This window comes from Vulpes vulpes, chromosome 8 (assembly GCF_048418805.1).
Source record: "Vulpes vulpes isolate BD-2025 chromosome 8, VulVul3, whole genome shotgun sequence".
Taxonomy (NCBI): domain Eukaryota; kingdom Metazoa; phylum Chordata; class Mammalia; order Carnivora; family Canidae; genus Vulpes; species Vulpes vulpes.
Genome location: NC_132787.1, coordinates 91,217,082 through 91,236,012, shown reverse-complemented (window position 1 = coordinate 91,236,012; position 18,931 = coordinate 91,217,082). Strand labels below are relative to the sequence as shown.

At 53.7% G+C, this 18,931-nt stretch overlaps 2 protein-coding genes across 3 annotated transcripts in view; one reads left to right on the top strand and one right to left on the bottom strand.

Annotated features, from left to right (window-relative positions):
- OTOF (otoferlin) overlaps positions 1 to 5,577 on the bottom strand; it is a 215,659-nt gene extending 210,082 nt beyond the window's left edge. Inside the window, exon 1 of one of the 2 annotated variants that reach the window (XM_072767470.1) lies at positions 5,097 to 5,577. The gene's annotated coding sequence lies outside the window, so the exon portion shown is untranslated. The remainder of the gene's footprint in view (positions 1 to 5,096) is intronic. The other variant, XM_072767468.1, reaches the window with a different exon arrangement.
- The window catches only part of KCNK3 (potassium two pore domain channel subfamily K member 3), a 36,230-nt gene continuing 22,121 nt past the window's right edge, over positions 4,823 to 18,931 (top strand). Inside the window, exon 1 of the mRNA XM_025983955.2 lies at positions 4,823 to 5,325. Within this exon, the coding sequence (XP_025839740.2) occupies positions 5,043 to 5,325 (283 nt within the window). The 5' untranslated portion in view covers positions 4,823 to 5,042. The remainder of the gene's footprint in view (positions 5,326 to 18,931) is intronic.

Below are 18,931 nucleotides of genomic sequence, written 5' to 3'. Positions count from 1 at the left end.
AACAGCTGCCTTTTGTGTTTGGTTTGGGCTTGAGATGTTAAACAAATAGTGTCTCTTGACAAATGCAAGCCGGCTGCACTGGGACTGGTTATGCTTTGTAAATCCAGACTAATCCTCCGTGTCTTTCCCTTAGGGATACACCAAGAAACACCTCCATTGTTACCCAGAGCACCCGGAATCCGATCAACCAGCCCTTGGCCATCAGAGGTCACAATCCCTGCGCTGCTCTTGACCAACCACTTCCCTGTCCGTGCTGTAGCTGCTGGGCACTTCCAGGCCCCCCTTTTCAGGCCTTCTCGTCGCTGGATATTGAGATGATTCTGGATACTCCAGCAAATCAAGGACCCTATTCCAAGACGAGTAAGGCCTTATCCCTGTCCTGCAGGATCTTATGGTCTGGTCTAGACAAGATGACCCACAATGTCAATGTGAAGCCCCAGTACAACTAGTAATTAATAGGGGCAGGATTTGAACCTGAGCTTGTCTGACTCAGGGTCAGCATTTTACTCCCCTACCCTGCTCCCTGCCCCCATCCTCCAGCCAAACTGTCAAAGGACATGGGATGCTGGAAAACAATGGACAGAGAGGGCTCTGGGCCTGTCATCCCTCAGACCACACTCTGGGCCATTGTTGGATGAGCATTGCCAATCACAGGGCCAGATCTATCATTGACATCCCAGGATGTCAGAAGGAAAGGACTTTTTGAGATAGTCAACCCTTTCATTCTGAAGAAAAGGAAACCGAGGCACAGAGAGGTCATGTGATACTCTCTCAAGTCCACCAACTAGTTGGTAGTTGGTGGCAGGTAGGACCAAGCTCCGGGTGTCTAGACTCCCATTTCAATGCCCTCTCCACATGCTTCCTTGGGTCTTAGGATGTTCACATGTCCCTAAGCCAGGCAGGGCTTGCCCCAGCTTTAGAAGTGTCTGTTGACAAAGAGTCACAGAAGCAAATTGCCTGGTTTTTCTCCCTACAGACTCTGGTGTCTGTGTTTCTGTCCCTGCTAACACTGCTGATCCCTAACTCAGCAGGTATAGGATGCTTTAAGGACTTCATTGTATACTGAATACACAACAAACATGTAGAATAACTCTGATGTACAAAGCACTGAGCTCCCCCACTGCGGGGAGGCAGATCATCAGAAGCATCTCTGCCCTGGAGAAGATAATGAGCCAGTGGGGAAGACAGATATTAAAAGAACTGACCAATCTACTAGAAAGGTGGAATATCTACTGAATTGAAGCTTAGACAAGGTGTTTTGGAAGCACAAAGGAGCTAGTGGTTCTGATTGGAGGTAATGGGGAATACTTCATGGGGGAAGTGGCCTGTGAGTTGGGTCTTGAAGCCTGAACAGGAGTTCAATAGATAAGCAATGGAAGAGTCAAGAAAGTACCGGCATCCTAGCTTATGGGAGCCACATGAGTCAGAAGTAAAGCATACTTAGATGTGTTCAGAGCTTAGAAAGGAACAGCATGGAAGATGAAGCTGCAAAATAATACATGTGTAATGCTTAGTGAATAATAATATGCAGCAAATAATGATAGTTATGTTCCCTGCCTAACTCTGTGTCCTCTTCCTCATAAACTAAAGTCTTAAAAACAGTGACTAAACCCTCTTTGCACCTGATTCTTGGAAGAACTAGGGAAGCAGAAGCAGGCCAGAGAGGTCATGGGATGTTATAAATGAAGGCAGCATAGACATGTCCTGGTCCAAACCACTCCATTTATGGGTGTGCAAACCAAGGCCCGGGGAGAAGGAGTGACTGGCCCTGAGTCCCACAGGAAGCAAGCAGGTGGAAGAGACAGGACCCCAGCCCAGCCCCTCCAGCTCTCCTCCCCCGTTCTCTACATTGGATCAGATTTCAGAAAATGATCACACAGGAGGCTGGCCAGTATAATGATTTGAGGAGCATAAAACAGCTCTTTCTAACTGGCCCAAGGCATCCTCCACTGGAGTCACCAATGGATTAAAAAAAAAAGAAGAAGAAGAACACAGAGAAGTCATAGCTGAGCAGATTTTATCATTTATAAAAGACACAGTTGATGGAAGTGCTTTCTGACACGTGGTCCTGGCTAAGGCAGCCCTGTGAGGGATGGGGTTGTACAGGCAGGTCCCAGGAGTCCTGGACAGAAGGGGGTGAGATAGGCTTCTAGATACTTAGCACTATCCCACCCTGGTCAAGGGTGAGCTGATGGGACTCCTGCCTGCAGGACCCAGGGCCAATCAGAAATCTAGACTGGCACTAGCCTGGCTACCTCACCCCCTGCCCAAGAAGTGCCCCCCAACCCACCCAAGAGAAGAAAGGGAGAAGGGGCAGGAGGGTGAGACCTAAGCTGACTTCGCGGACTCCAGAGACACTGGATGGGATGTGCTACACTCCCCTGCCAACAGGGGTCCTGATCCCATACATATGGGGGCTATGGGAAAGACCCCAGCCATGGGACGTAAGTCTTGGCTCCCCTTCACTCCCTGTGTGATCTTGAGCAACCCCCTTCCTACTGTCTGGGCCTCAGTTTCCTCATCTGCAACATGAGAGTATCAGGTTAGCTGATCTTTGAAGGTCCTTCTAGTTCTGAAGTGCTGTGAGAAGAAGCTTCATCATAATTAATAATAAATGCCCTGCCCCTAAAGAGAGCTTTTTCCCTTTTCCAAAGCACTTTCACTCATAATATCACCTTTCATCTGCACAGCAGTCTGGCCAGGCAGCCAGAAGTGAGCAGACCCTGGACACACAGCCTTTCACACTAAAAACCAAGCCTCTGGAGCTAAAAACCAAGCCTCTGGAGCCTTGTTCACCTAGACTGGCTTTGGGAGAATTGGCTTCTGGGGTAGTTGTGGCCAGGAAGACAGAATCTAACTTGTGCCCTCACCCCCCGGGGAAGCCAGGAAAGGTAGCACTTGTCTTCCAGGGAACCAGAAGATGCCAGCGTTGGGGGTGGGGTGGGGGGAGGCCAGCAGTAGGCTGAGTTCATGGCTAAGGGTGCAGGGTCAGAAAGTTTGTGTCAGATCAAAGACTAGTATAATTAGGTATTACATTTAAAGGTGAAAAAACCTGAGGCTCCAGGAGTCATTATGGGGAAAAGAATGGATTTGGAAGGCAGACTGAAGTTTCTTCCAGTTGGACGACCTTGGACAGTTCCCTGCCACTGCCTTTTGCCTCAGTTTCTCCATCTATAAAACAGACATAACCATACGTACCTTTCAGGATTGTGGTGAGACTAGAGATAATAAATGTAACATGCCTGGCCTGACACACAGCAGATGCTTGGTACATACTCTCTGAATGAATGGTTGAAAGAAGCAATGGGTTGGTGGCATTCCTCAGAGAAGCACTGGAATGCCCAGCGGGGACGGGCCAGGCCAGGATGTGGGCAGATGATTCTCCTGCTTCTGGATGGCTGTCTCCTCAACCTACCCTCAGTCAGGGGCCTTGGGGCCTCTTCCCTGACTCTCCTCGTGGCCCGTGCCAGGGTCCCGTGAAAGACTTTCTGACCCTCCTTGGCAGTGGGATTTGCATTCCGATCATTCTGCTCACTCAGCCCATCCAAGTCTGGAGTTGTTTGAAGCTAAGTAAGGCCTGCGGGATCATCTGCCATGGCACCTCATCGAGGAGATAAGGAGGTGAGACTCTGAGAGGGGCAGTGACACCTCATCTGGAGTCCCATAGCCTGCTCCTCCCCACCACCACTGCCACCATGTTGGCAAAAGAAGAAACTGAGGCACAGCAAGCCTCCTGGTCTGGGCCCCACCTGCCCTGTTTCAGCTAGACCCCCATTCTGATGGGATGCCCCATGTTGATGTCCGGGGCTCTCTCTGGCAGCTCACCGCAGGCCCAGCCTGGCCCACGGGTGCAGGACAGGGGCTCTGGCTGTCAGGACCCCGCGACAGCCTCAGGGAGGAGGGACAGCAGAGGAGGACAGCCGGGGATTCGGCGTTACTGGCCTAGGCGGCCAGCCTGTGCTTTCTGAGCCAGCTCCAGGAGCCGTGCTGACCTGGGAAAGGTCACATTTCATGAGAGCAGGGCTTTCCCTTGGGTGTTGGCCCTCGCGTGCCCAGGTCCGCAGCAGTGCCCTGCCATTTCTGAGACAGCCAGCAGCCCAGCAGCCGGTGTGGGGTGGGGGGTGTGGCCTGGGCGGAGGGAAGCTTGGTCGAGTCCCAGTGCTGACACTAGTTCACCGTGTCCCCTTTCAGGTCACTTGACCTCTCTGCGCCTCAGTTTCTCCATGGACATGATAAAGGGCAGGACAGCAAGGCCCAAGGTCCCTTCCAGCTGAAACACGCTGTGATTTCCGTGGAGATGGGGGGGCGGGGGGGGGCGGGGCGGGGGGCCTCTCTCTGCCTGTTCCTTTTCCCTTCTTCGCTTTTCTTTTTCCGTCGTCGGTTTATCTCCAGCTCTCCAGGTCTCCCTGCCTCCGGGGCTCTTTCTGTTTCCGTCTTTCGCCCTCTGCCTCTCCCGCTCTGTATTTTTCTGCCTGCCGCTTCTTTCTCTGCGCCTAGGAGTCTACCTCTGGCTGTGTCTCCTTATCTGTCACACCCCCCTCTGCCTCTTTTTCTCTCTTTCTCTGTAGTTATAGACGTCTCTCGGTCCAGTGCTCCCTCTCCCTGGGTCTCTCTCCCTCGGTCCAGCCCGGTCTCTCCGCGGCTCTCCCGCCCGCTCCCCTTCCCCTCCCCCTCCGCCAGCCCCCCTCCTCCCTCCCTCGGCGCGTCTCCCCAGTCCTTATTTGGCTGGGCGGGAGGGCTGGCGGGAGGAGGCGGCCCGCGGGCGGGGGGCGGGGGGCGGGAGCGGGGCCGGGCGGAGGAGGGCGGTGGGTGGTGCTGAAGGGACAGCTCCGCGGCGGCGGCGGCGGCGGCGGCGGCGGCGGCGGCGGCGGCGGCGGCGGCGGCGTTGGCGGCGGCGGCCCCAGGGCGCGGAGCGGGTGCCCGGCTCGGGGAGCGGCGAGCGCAGCCATGCCCCAGGCCGCCTCCGGGGCAGCAGCAGCGGCGGCCGGGGCCGGGGCGCGGGCCGGGGGCGCCGGGGGGCCGGCGGCGGCTCGGGCGGGACGATGAAGCGGCAGAACGTGCGCACGCTGGCGCTCATCGTGTGCACCTTCACCTACCTGCTGGTGGGCGCCGCCGTCTTCGACGCGCTCGAGTCGGAGCCCGAGATGATCGAGCGGCAGCGGCTGGAGCTGCGGCAGCAGGAGCTGCGGGCGCGCTACAACCTCAGCCAGGGCGGCTACGAGGAGCTCGAGCGCGTCGTGCTGCGCCTCAAGCCGCACAAGGCCGGCGTGCAGTGGCGCTTCGCCGGCTCCTTCTACTTCGCCATCACCGTCATCACCACCATCGGTAACTACTCGCCGACGGGGGGGCGGGGACGCGTCCCGGGGTAGTCCCGAGACGGCGAGGGCTGGGGGGATCCCCGGAGAGGGGCTGGGCGCCCAACCCCGCGCCGCCAGAGACCCGAGTTCAACCTGGCTTGTCTGCTCCGCGGGGACGGGACTCGGGGGAGGCGTCGATTCCTGGCTCCGGACCTGACTCTCCGGCCGGGCCAGCCCTAACTTGTCCCTGCCAGGCTGCGCGAGGGCCTCAGGGGACTCTGAAGTGTGTGAGAGGGGCAGGAACGGCTCGCGGAGGCTGGGGAGGAGGGGTGTGGCCGCGCCAGGCCCTGGAGCAGAGCTGGGTGTAGAGCGGCGGGGAGCGCGCCACTCCGTGTCCCTGGCAGATGGGCTTCCGCACCTTGGCGTGTCCACACCGGCTGGGGCTCCAGGGAGACGTGTGGATGCAGGTACTCTGGCACTCCGCGGCACTCCTGCCTACTCTGGGTGCCTAAAACACCCTCTAACTGCCTCTGTGAGTGCAGCTTGGAGTGGTGTGCGTGTGTGTATGTGTGTGCGCGCGTGTACGTGTGCGTGTGTGTGTGTGTGTGTGTGTGTCCAGCTCCCAGAGTTTGGGCACAGCCAGCCAGTGCCTTTAATTTTCTTAGGGCAGCAGATTTGGTGCTGGAAGCCAGATCCAGCTCTATCTGCCTTCTCTGCTGTCCCAGGAAAACAGTCACCCTGCAGGAATGGCCTCAGTTCTCTTCTCCAAACAGCGGTGGGGCAGGCCACAACATACGCCCAGACTCTCTCACAACATAGGCACGGGCACACATACCCACAGGTACACACACAAGCACACACACGGCAGACACAGGCATGCACACGCAAAGCACACAAATGGATATCCAGGAAAGGAATCTCCAGTGCTATTGGGAGGTGTCCAGATAGGAGTAAACACCTCACCAGCTCCCAAGTCTCTGATTCCAGCAGAGCTTCATCACTTTTCCTGCTATATGACCTTGGGCAAGTCCCTTCTGTCTGGATCATGGGCTCACCTCCAGACAATGAGGGGTTGGCTGAAATGATCTCAAGCCTTCCTCCCAGTGCTGGCATGCTCCCAGCCCACCTTCCCCCAAAGCCATTGGGATGCCTCCAGGCCTCCATCTTTCCCATTCCTTCTCCTCTCTCTGGTCCCCCTCCTTGCCTTGGCTGAGCTCCCAGGGGCTCGTTGCCACTTGGCATAGCCCATAACAAGATGGCAGTGTTTTCCTGGGATCCACAGGAATTGAGGGGGTAAAAAGCAGGACTGGACACTGCTCCTGCAGTCTATCCACTGCAAGACTTTGTCCCGAGGCTCCACTCCTCTCTGGGGTCCATGGGGAGTTCTGCTATGTAGTCTCCAGATTCTGCTTTTGGAAGAGGAAGAAAAGGACCCCAGGATTGGACGTGGCCCAAATGGGGGCACCTCTAGGTCCTGCTGACCCTGTGAGTTTACAGCAGAATAGTCAGACTTAGACCTGCACAGAAAGGAGCCTCCCCTCTCTCACTTCTCTGCCACCTGCCAGGGTTTCAGAAGCACTGAACCACCAAGTTAGGCCTTCCCCTTCTTCCCACAAGTCGTGCCTTTGATTATGTGTCCCCTTTCTTGGTCCTCTGGTCCCTAGCTCCACAGTAACTACTCAGCTGACCTTGCCTCCAGCCTCATTCCCGCATGAAACAAGCTCCCCTGGACAATGTTGCCACAAAGAATCTTCCCAAAGTGCAGCCCTCACCATACCAATACCCTCTCAGAAGCCCTCAGTGCCCTCCAGCTGGTGTGGAATCTGGTCCATGCTCCCTATCCCAAATGATAAGGACCTTCCTACCTGGCTCTATCTCCAACTTCATTTCTCACTTCTTACTGACATGATCTCTCCACTACAGCTATACCGCCTCCTGAGAACACTTTAAGTGTGCTTATCTGGCACACCTTTTTCTGTCTTCTATTTGTCTTGTCCAAGCTAAGCTTCCAGGTCCAGCTCAAATCCCAGATCCTTTTTGAAGTCTTCCAGACCATCCCAGGCCACCACTCTAGACAACTGCAGGACTCACTGTCAAGACAACCTGAGTGACACAGTGTGGGCTCTCTTGCGCAGTTATTTACATTTTAGGGGATGTGTTTTGTCTCTTTAACCACACTGCAATTAACCTCCATGTGGGCAGTGCCCTGTGGTTCCCATCTCTGTTCTCCCAGTGCTGGCACAGTACCCTGCGGCACACATGAGCACTCAGAGAATGCTATTGATGAGCTTAAGGTGTGTAGAAATGAAAGGACATCATTCTTCCCCCTCCATCCCTGCCTTTTCCCAAAGTGCTTGTAGTCCTCACCCAGACAGATGCTAAAAGCTGGGGGTAGACGCAGACAGAGTGCCTTTGGTGATATTTATTGATATAGTGCTGGGCAAGAGGAAAGACAGCATTAAAGCACCACCCTGGTTTGGGGAGGGGGGCTCAAAAGCACTGCCCACTTCCTGCCCCACCCAACCATCCCTGGCTTTTTGTCACCTCTCTCTCTGGCTACACCATCTGGCTGGAAACCGTCCACAGGGGCTCTGCTCTAAGACAAGCCTGTCTGGGCTGTGATTTGATGGCTGGAAGAGGCCCTATATGAAACTGATGGTGACCCCAAACCCAGAGGCAACATCCTCTGTCCACCTGACCCCTCTGAGGACTGAAACAGGTCTCCTGACTCATTGGGATGTTGGGATAGAAAAATGACAGAACCTCCCACTTACTGATCACAACACACACTCATCTCATCTCTTGAGTCTCAGCCTTTGCCACTCCGGAAAGATGCCAGGGCAGGTATTATTAGCTCCATGGCACAGATGAGGGCATGGAGAGACAAGGAGGGGAAGGGACTCCCCCAAAGTCATGCAGCTGGTGAGCAGCCGAGTTAGAGCAAGAAGCTGGGTCTTCTGACTCCAAGCCCAGTGCTCTTTCCCTGCCGGTCTCTTGGCTGCTTCTTCTGCCTCCATATGCTGGGAAGCCCAGAGCCAGCTGCAATTGGCATGGCCAGGATGTGCTCAGTGATGCCAGCTTGCAGGGCGCTCTCAGGCAGCCCTGATTGGTTGCGGGTCGGCAGGGTCTGAGTTAGTCATTCACCTGGTTAGTCACAGTCTCCATGGGCGGCAAGGATTCCTCCAGCTTCCTCATCCCTGGCTTCCCAGCCAGGAAACCCTTTCTTTGTTGTGCCCTAAGTTCATCAAACGCAAATGGAAACTCTTTTCTGGGAAAGCTTAACCTCTCTGGCTGTTGAGTCATTAAACTCCTCCGGGGCCCCAGCCCCATCTATTCATAGCCTGGAGGCTGTCAGAGCTGGAAGGGGACTCAAGATCAGCTAGTGCCACCCCCTCCTCTTACAGATAAGGAACCAGAGAGGTGACAAGAGTAACACAGCCAGAGGTTAGCCAAACCTGACTCCCGGCCTCTGCTCCTTCCACTCGTTCAGGATGCCTCTTGTTTGTTCTTATTATGAGCAGCGGGAACAGCCACCATTTATTGTCCACTCTTGGTCAGGCTCTATACGCTCTCATTCAGTTCTCTTGACAACCCCTCAAGAGGGGCATTATTACCCTTATTACCCCCATTTTTCAGCAGAGGAAACTAACGCTTTTTGTGTAGATGACTCATGCTTGGCCTTGTGACTTGAAAGTGTGGCACCTGCCCAGATTCAACTGAGCCTCTTTGACTCCCATGCCCTAGCTTTTCCGCCAGTTCTTTCACCACTTCAAGAACTTAGCCCAGACCCTTGTATCCTAAGGGCACCGAGGAGCCAAGGCTTGTCTTTTCCCCTGGCAAAGTCCTTCCCAGGAGAGTTCCTCTTGCTCCAGCACACTGCACCCAGCCCGCTGCTCCCCAACACCCCCACCCTGACCAACCCAGACCATGTGGCAGAGCTGTGCCCAGCACCAGGCTCTCCCTGAGACCGCCGTGGGCTCACAGGTGCTCTTCTCCCATGTGGGCCCCCGTAATCCTCAGGGTTCTAAGGCAACAAGAGGCCAGGTGACTGATAAGCTGATGGAGCTAGGGCAGAAAACCTGTTCTGCTCTCTCCTCAGCTTCTGGCCTGTTCTCAGCTGAGCACAGGTTCCCATCACCCACCACGTGGCCTGGGAGTCATTAGGTTGTGAATTCAAGCAGGCAGCTCATGAAGGAACCTGTACTTTTTACATCTTTCCAAGAAGGAGGAAAGTACAGAAGTGACCTGCCACCCAATATATCCTAGAGTCCTCAAATAAAAGAGTGAAAGGAGACATCAGCAATCATCCAAACACCCAGAGAGGTGAGTGACTTGCCCAAAGTCACACAGAAAGTTGCAAGTACAACCCTGATTAGAACCGAGGCCTTTGGGTGCTCCCGTTGGAGTTCTCTCCAGCACTCCAGCCTGTTCTCCTCACGACCCATCATCTCTCTTAGCATCAAGACCTCTGGTTGCTTTTCACTCCACTGTTCCCAGTCCTCTGCTGACTTGCTGGGGTGAGATGGAGGGGCAGCCCAGCCGGGAATAGTCCTACTGCCCATGCTCAGTCAGCATTTCCTTCCTCCTTGTTCACAGGCCACCCCTCTGCTTGGACCGCATAAGCCTTTGCTGTGGTGGTCTAAGAAGGCGGGCTCTGGCTTAGGAGCCAGAGTGCCTAGGTTCATCCCTCAGCTCGCCTCTCCGCTCACCTCCCCCAGCCCCCTGCCACTAGTTATAAGTGATCTTGGACAAGTTACTTAGTCTCTCTGAGCTCATTTTGTCATCTGCAAAATAGGGAGAATAATATCTGCCTCCCAGGATGAAATGGATGATATAAAGGAAATATCTGGTACAGAGTAGGTACTTAATAAGCAATATCTGTAATGATCAGTGTAATTAACATTATCGTTCATGTATTATTACTAGTACTCCCCCACAGAAGGAAACTGCTTGGTTTCCCAAGGATTACCAAGAATACAGCTACCTCCTCTTAACACGTGGGGGACAGTGGTGTTGGGGACCAGAGGCTGCCACACCCTTCCCTGTATTCTCCTAATCCTACTCCCCCAACCCAGGCTTTCCAGATCCTACCCATGCCTGGAGTCTGCCTGACATCCAAGCTCAGGGGCAGTGTTCCCTCCTCTCAGCAGACGGACCTTGCAGAAGACCAGTCAGGAACGGTGAGGTTCACAGTGGTAGAAGGACCTTCCCTGGATTGGAGCAAAGGGGCAAAAATTCCGGCTCCACTTAAGTCACTTGCTGGTCCTCTAGGACTATCAGTTTCCTCATCTACAAGGAGGGCATATTTGATCAGAGGTCCTTGTGACTGTCATGCCTCCTACCTACATGTCCAGTTCCCACACATCACAGTTTGGGGCCGGAGACATGGAGTGAGTGGGGGCAAGAATAGGACCAGAAATAGAAGACACACGCCTGGCCGGAGTGGGGACAGGAAAAACACAATAAGTATTTTCAAAGAAAACATAAACAAGCACAGATGAGTGTAGTGCAAATCACCACTATAAACAGCTTTCAGCTGGCAGCACAAACGGTGAATCTGTGAGTTGATTTTGTAATAAAAAAAAAAAATGTAAAAGTGATTTCCCTGCAGTCAGCCAGCAGCAAGGGAAGAGACCCAGCAATGACAGAGAACATTCTCAGAGACCCAGATGGGCACTCCTTCATGCCCCATCGCTGCCTCAGGACGGATGCAGGGAACTGACATGTGTCTGTAACATCTCAGGCCACGTCTGGGGCACTCCTCACAGCCTGCATTCCCACGGCTGCCCTGGGAGGGCAGGCCTCTCATTCTGTTATGGACAAGGACAGGGAAGCTCAGAGAAGTTAGAAAATTGGCCCAGGATCCTACAAATATAAAATGATAGCGCCAGGGCTTACCCCCAGGGCCATAGGGAGTATCTTTTCAGAGCCATGCGGCCCCTCCCCACTACCCCTTCAAGGAGCCCCTGCTGTCCCTTCTGTGAATGTCACAAATGATGCAGGATGGGATACCGGGGTCCATGCAGGACACTCAGTGGTGGCCTCAGCATCAGGATCTCGAGCCCTCAAGAACATTTAGCCCAAAGAGAAATCAGATTTTTAGCTCCAACCCTCTTGCTTTATGAGGGGGAAGCTGAAATTCAGATCGTAGAAGGGACATGGCCAAGGCTTCACTGAAACAGTTAGTTTCAGAGTTGCCTGGAAGCCCTGTTTACTGACGCCTCCCTTGGTGTTCCTGCCGGCCACCCACCCCCCTGCCCTGCAGTCTCTTAAAGAAGAGAGCAAGCTGCCAGCCAGCCTTTCTGCTTGCCCTGGGTCCCCTCCTGACCCTCCTGTTAGCCTCCAGTCCTCAGAGAGCCACATGACAAATGCCTTTTGAGACCCTTGTCTGTTGCAGAGAGAGCAGTCAAGGGTCCCAGTGATGCCGCCACCTCCTGGCTGGTCCACACTTCCTCGTTGTCCAGAAACTGCCCTGCTAAGATGGTTCCCAGGCAGCTCCTGGAGACACCTTGAGCCAGCCCACCCCAGCTACTGCGCATGTCACACCTTCGCCTTTCCGTTTTCCAGAGCCAGCCTCAGCTGCCACCTAGAGCCATCAGCTCCAGTCTTCCTGGTCTGGTGGCCTCCCGGGGCCCCTGCCAGGCTTCGGCCAAGCTCCCACCCTCTGCCTTCACAAACGCTGGCCTCTCACTGCTCCTGCGTCCCCCTTCTTCCTCCAGTGACACACAGGACCCCTTTGTGAGGGGGCACGTGGCTGCTGGGAATTCAAAGCAGGAGACTTGCCTGGGAGCTAGAAACAGGGTTCTTTCTCCCCCCTTAGACAAATCCTCCAGCTTTCTCTCTCTTCTGCTGCCCCTGAACTCATGGGAGGAGCAGACCCTTCCCTGGAATGCTTCAGTCTTCCCATCTGTACAGAGGAGATGCTCCACAGGGGAACGAAAGAAGCCCTGCTCAGCAGTGTGGATACATTAATGCTTTGCAAACACCACTGTGCAGGGAAAGACCTGGTTGATCTTGTTTGAATGCAGATTCTGATCAGTAGGTTTGGGGTAGGGCCTGAGATTTTTGCATTTCTAACAAGCCCCCACCCCCACCCCCGGGACAATGATGCTGTAGATTCATAGTCCTCACTTTGAGTAGTGAGGATCTAAACAACCTGGAGACCTGACTTTGGGGAATAGACTTGAAGTGTGGACTATGGTTTTAAGAACAAGAATGTGTAGAGCTCGAAAAATCCCTAGGAATCTGGCTGTGGAATATGAGAGCCAATGGCATAAGAGCTGGTGGATCCCTACTCTGAGGCTGGAGAGAGGCTGTGGCTTGCCCCACAAGAACCAGCCATGGAAGCTAACGAGGCATTGAACCCACAGACTGTGGGTTCACGAGGCATTGAACCCACAGACTGTGTGGTCATGTGGGTGGGGAGAAGGGAGGAGAGGAGTGAGAAGGGCTTGCCCCATGGAGAAGCATGCAAACGGGCATCTGCTGTCCTCAACTGGCCTCTATTCCTCCCCCATCTGCCAGGGAAGCTCCTCAGATCCATGGAAGATGGGTGCCCAAGATTAAATGTCCAAGTGGGTTACTGGCTCCAACCTCATGGTGACTACACCAAATCCCAAGGGGCAGCGCAGCCTCCAGTCACCATTAAGAGAGGTTTGGTGTCATTTCTTCTTTTTTTTCAAAGAAGATTTTGTTTATTTATTCATGAGAGACACAGAGAGAGAGGCAGAGACAGGCAGAGGGAGCAGCAGGCTTCCTGTGGGGAGCCTGATGTAGGATTCAATCCCAGGCCCCCAGGCAAAGGCAGACGCTCAACCTGAGTCAAAGGCAGACACTCAACCACTGAGCCACTCAGGTGCCCCTCATTTCTTCTTTCAAGAAGAGCCCCCAGCTTCCTGTGGGCTGGGATCCATACAGCAAAGGACAATGGAGGTCTCCAGGCCCATGATCCTATGGCTACTAGATACACTCATCCTGTTGTCAGCAATGGCGTGGAATGCAGCCAGACTTTAAGATGGACATCAACAACCTGGGGAACAGTCAGAGGAGGGGAGCAGCATGCCAAATGAAGGAGACTTGGCACGGACAAGTGTGGAGAGCATGCATGCTGCCTTCAAATATCTGCTGGGCTGCTACAAGATAAAAGAACCAACCTTGGGCTTATTGGGCCCAAGGGGTTGAACCAGCACCAGTAGGTCAAGTTCATATAAAGACTTAATCAAGTCCAATATAAATATAATTTGTTAGAGTTGAAGCTGACCAAAAATGAACTATGCTGCCTTGTGAGGTGGTGAGCTTTCCCATCACAGGAAGCATACAAGAACACTGGGTGGGCAAGCTGCAGAGGATATCTGTATCAGTTGGGATTCCATCAGAGAAGCAGAACCCGTAGGAGATATATATTAAGAAATATATTACAAGGAATTGGCCTATGTGATGGTAGTGGCTGCTAGACAAGTCTGAAATGTAGAGTAGACCATCAGGAAGCTGGAAGTCTTTCCAGCATGGGCTGAAGCTGCCATCCATAGGCAGAATTTCTTCTTCAGGGAAACTTCAGCTTGGCTCTTAAACCCTTTCAAATGATTGAATCAGGCCCACTCAGATTATCTAAGATAATATCCCTTCCTTAAAGTCAACTGATTATGGACTTTAATTACATCTACAAAATGCCTCACAGCAACCTCTAAATTAACATTTGATTTATAACTAAGGGCTTTAACCTAAGCAGATTGATGTTTCAAAACGATCGTCACACTATCCATATATCAGACCGGGGGTTACAATAAATGGCTTTTAAGATTCTTCCCAACCCTGAGATTCTTTGATTTCTTGACCTTCTCCAGGGGACAGCCTGGAGAGTCCAAATACTAGAAGAGGGACCCCTAAACCTTCAAATACTGTTGAGATCTCCTGAGTACTAGGCGCTATAGTTGGCACGGAAAGAATAGATGACTAAGAGCCAGCTCCTTCCCCACGGAGCCTCTGGTCGAGTGGAATCCTGAAACCACAAGGTGAATGTAATATATGCTAAGTCCTAGTAGAGTGACACAGAATAGGGAGCTGAGAAGGCTTCCTGTAGCAGGTAGCACTTGAGGGAGTTTGAATGAGGAGTGAGGACTCTGGTAGGTGACGATGGGGTGTGAGAACTTTCTAGATGAGGGAACAGCATGGGGCATGAGTGTACCCAAGGAAAGTGGCAGGGGCAGCCCCTCCAGGGGCTGACTTCTGGACCCTGGTGGGTGGACCTGGTTGCACAGGAAAGAGGGAAGTGCAGTCCCCAGCCTGTGTTCTCCTGCCTGGATCCTGACAGTGGGTGCCCCCATATTCCCAGTCAAACCACTGGGTGCCCTCGTGACCCTGGCTGAAGCAGTGGATCACCTTAGTTAGATAGCAAGTGCCTTCCTGACATTGGTTGAACCCATGGGTTCCCTCATAACCCCAGCTGAACTAGTAGGCACCCCCAGGATTCCAGCTGGACCAGGGGGTGATGAACCTGAATCCTGACCATCTTCCTTCACCTTCACCCTGGTCACCCCGCAGACCTCAGTCCCCTGGGAGTGCTTCCTGCACTCCTGTCACCACACTTCCTTTTCTGGGCCACAAGGCCACTCTGGAGCCCAGACTGAAACCAGTTTTATGGATAGAATGCAGGAGCCCTGGGGGCAGCACTCAGCTGGAGAAGATACTGTCACACAATACTGTGTGGATAGTTCCTTCATGGACAACCCCAGACACTGGCTCTCAGACCCCTTCATCTTTGCTCGAGGCTTCCCAGCTTGGCACGGACTCACTGTCCCTCCTCAAGAATGTGTAGGGCCTCCTGACCACAGCTCCAATGCAGAAATAACCATCTCAGAAACTTCCGGAGAGGCACATTCCAGCCCTCCAGCCACAGGACTGTCTGGGGGCTCTCTCCAGAGACCCAAACTGTGTCAGGCCCCAGTAGAACCGCCCAGAGAGAAGGACACCAGGCTCTCAGACAGGAAGTGGTCCTCTCCTCCATGATGGCTCCAGGCCTCCTGCTGGTGCAGAGGAGCTCCCCGGGACCTTGGGGGTAGGCGGTTGCAGGCAGGAGCAAGCCTCAGATGGAGGCACCCAGAGGGGTTTGCCCTGGGCTGTTCGTCCAGGTCTTAGACCTGATGTGGAGCAGCCACTCCCCGCAGAGCCTGCCTCAGTTTCCACGGTTAGGAGCCAAAGCTGCCATTTGCTGGGAGGTTTCTCTGGATTGAGCCCATTATGTGTATCACCGCATTCAATCCTCAGGGCCACGGGGCCACTGTTACAATCCCCATCTCACAGACAAGGACTCTGAGGCTCAGAGAGGTTAGAGAATGCACGCAAAGGCACACTGCTGGCAAGCAGCAGAACGGGGATGGGTAAAGCACGCCCTGCTCTTGGCTTAGAAAGCCCTTGGTCATACAGACTCTCTTCTGAGGCTCCTGACAACCCAGGTATCATTATTCCTACTTTGCCAATAAAGAAACTGAACTGGGGAGCCTAAAGCCACTTCCTACAATCCTAAGGCAGTGTGATACAGGAGCAGGAGTCAAGTCAGGACCCCCCAGACCTAAACCACCCTCTCCCCTTGGAACATGGGTGCCTCCTAGGAACTGTCACCTCCTAGACAGTGGCCGAACATGGGTTATTCCCATGGCAGGGATGTGGGGGCCTTGTAGAAGTGCATGTCAGCCCTTGAAGGGAGTATTGGGGGGGTGGTCTTAGTCTCATGCATTTGTCAACACCATAGTTCTGAGCAGGATGGAAACCCAAGACTAGAAATGAGAACAGAGTGATGGTTCTTAGGAGTGGCCAGTGAGTGAGAGAGGGGGCTGTGTGAAGGCTAACTTGGGCAAGCCACCTGCCTGCTCCCCGGTGTATGGAGGGACAGGTAAGATGGCCCTGCACCCCAGTGGAGAAAGCTTGTCCCAGTACCAGCCGTTGTTTGGAACCAGAGTGATAGATGTCAGGGCCTGGACCTAGGACTTAATTCATTAGGCCTGAACTAAGCCCGGGGCCCTGCAAGTTTTAAATAGTCCCCTATGAAGGGACCTGCAGCCAGGTTTGGGAAGCACAGGAGAGAAAAAGATCATTAGAATCAGCATTCTGTACTTCGGAGGCTGGGCCACTTGCCAGCCCGCGGCTAGAATTTTCTTTCTGGGTTTCCTTGGTACTTACGAAACATTCGAGGGGTGCCTAAGGAAGATTCTTTAGAGTTCACAGGCCAAAGCTCCTAGGGTAAGCCAGGTGGCAGAGACAGCAAGAGTCAGCGGGTGGCCCCAGGAGAAGGCCCAGTGCCCACCACCCCCAAGTAAAGAGGACTGAGAGGCTCAGTCGGGCCCTGGAGACAGGTTCCATCTTCACAGCTTTAGCTCTCTGGCTGCCCTCGACCCCAGGGAAGAAATATCAGCCCCAGGGAGGCCCCTTAGTCATGTGAGTATCACTCACCTGGGAACAAATGGGGGCCTTTGGTCTGGCAGAGCCAGGTGGCTCACTCTTCAGTATGAGTACGGATTTTCAGTATGTATTATGGATTTTCCACAGTGAGAGTTAGACAGGGTAAGACCCTCTGGGGCAGCTCTTGGTCTTGGGTCCACTTCCAGGTAGGGCCAGAGACAGAGAAACCTAGACCCAAGTTCAGTGGCAGCCCTCCCCTTGGGTGTCATGCCCAGCTCAGCGCCTCAGAATTGGAAGCACTCATCTTCCCTTGGCACCAAAGAGGCCCTCGGGTCCCCTGCCTGTCCCTCAGGGTCAGCTACGGGATTCACAGAGGTGGGCTACGTGTCCTTTCTCAGAGCCATGACTAATGATTTCTCCTCCTGTAGCTGAGCTAAGGAAAGTGGGACACACAATCCCCTCCACTGTCTCTCAGCTCCTACCTGCCTGAGAGACCCACAGCAAGTCCCATGCCCCCTGCCCCCGGCCTTATCTGTGAGGGACTGGGCTGCTGTGTCTGAGCCCCTTATAGCTCTGATCGTCTCTGTTCTCTGTTGAACCTACTCCTGGCCTCTACTTCCACTTCCAGCCCTCCTAAGAAGCACACTACCCAGCATTATACTCGTGTCCCCACTTCACCCCATGCATGCTGGCTGAGCCCTGGAGGGACTTCCTCTGTGTCCAGCCCCAAGAATAGAGCTCTGTACAGGACCTCCAAGTCACCCCTTTTGGAAAGAGAGCATTTCTGACTGTGGCGGAGGTCCCGCTTATCAGCAGAGCAAGTCCACTGCCCCAGCCCCTGGGACAGCTGGAATGCAGGGGCCTCCCACCAGAAAGGGCGGCACCCACAGCCGACAGCTCCCACAGTAGTCGTGGGTGGGGTGTGCGAGGCAGCCATGGTGCTGAGAGCCAGAGCTGTCTGACAGGGGGTGGCCAGGAGAGAGGCTGCAGACACTTTTTCCCAGAATGCCTCTAGACCTGAGCCGGTCCAGGGTGAGCACTTAGGAAACATTCAAGTTTCCAAATATTCAGGATTGCAGGTGGCCAGTCCTGCAATCCTGGCTCTAGGCTAGCTCATAGACTCCCAGGGCCCTGGGAGCTAAAGTCTTGCTCATGGACCAACTTTCAACATCCCACCTAGACCAGTGACCTGCTAGATCTCTGAGGGGCCAGGGTTAGCTCCTGGGTCCTCACAAGAGTTTAATATCTCAGAATGTTTATGGCACATCACATGATTCCCTGTTGCAGAACATACACAGGCCAACCGAAGGCCACGGCAAGCATCTTCCTCAGCCTTGGCTAGAATGGGGGTGGAGTTCAGAGTGTTGACACGAGCATAGTCATGCAGAACAAGGACTCACCTTGGCACTGGATGGCATTGCAGCAATTCCTGGGGTCCTTTGGATTCTTTGAGAATCGTAGATTTGGTGTAACTTCCCTCTTCCAGATGAGGAGACTGAGACCCAGGGCTGGGGCCAGAGGGAGATAGAACGTGACCCTCCCCAGCCACCAGCAGTTCAATCATAGAACTGGCTCTCTCAGACCCAGCCTCCTGGCCCATTCCACTGGCTCAATAACCACACAATCATCCCTCCATTCCCTTCATTTCCCTGAGCACCTTCCATGAGTCAGGCACCATACTAGGTCCCAAAGTCCCAGCTTTGTCCTCACAGTTCTACATTTCAGAGGAAGTAGGTAGTGAATAAACTGAGTTATATGATCACAAATAAATATCATCTCTCTAGTACCAAGTGCCAGGAGACAGTAAAACAAAAGGATGTGGTAGGGTCCCTGGGTGGCTCAATCAATGAAGCATCTGACTTTTGATTTCAGCTCAGGTCATGATCTCAGGGTGGTGGGAACAAGCCCTACTCAGTGCTCAGTGGGGAGTCTGCATGAGATTCTCTCTCTCTCTCCCACTGCCTCTGCCTCCTCCCCTGCTCATTCTCTCTCTTTCTCTCCCTCCCTTTCTCTGTCTCTAAAAATAAATAAATAAATATTTTAAAAACAAGAGGATATGGCAGAGAGAAGGATGGACAATCCTTCCCAGGAGGAGTCTCTATGACGCAAAAATCAAGAAGAGCCTGTGATGAGGGTGTGGGGCAGGGAAGTAAATGCAAAGCTCCCAGGTGGGCCAGAGTTTGGCATATTTGAGAAACAGGAGCAGAAAGGGCAGTGGACTAGGCGTACTGAGCCTTGAG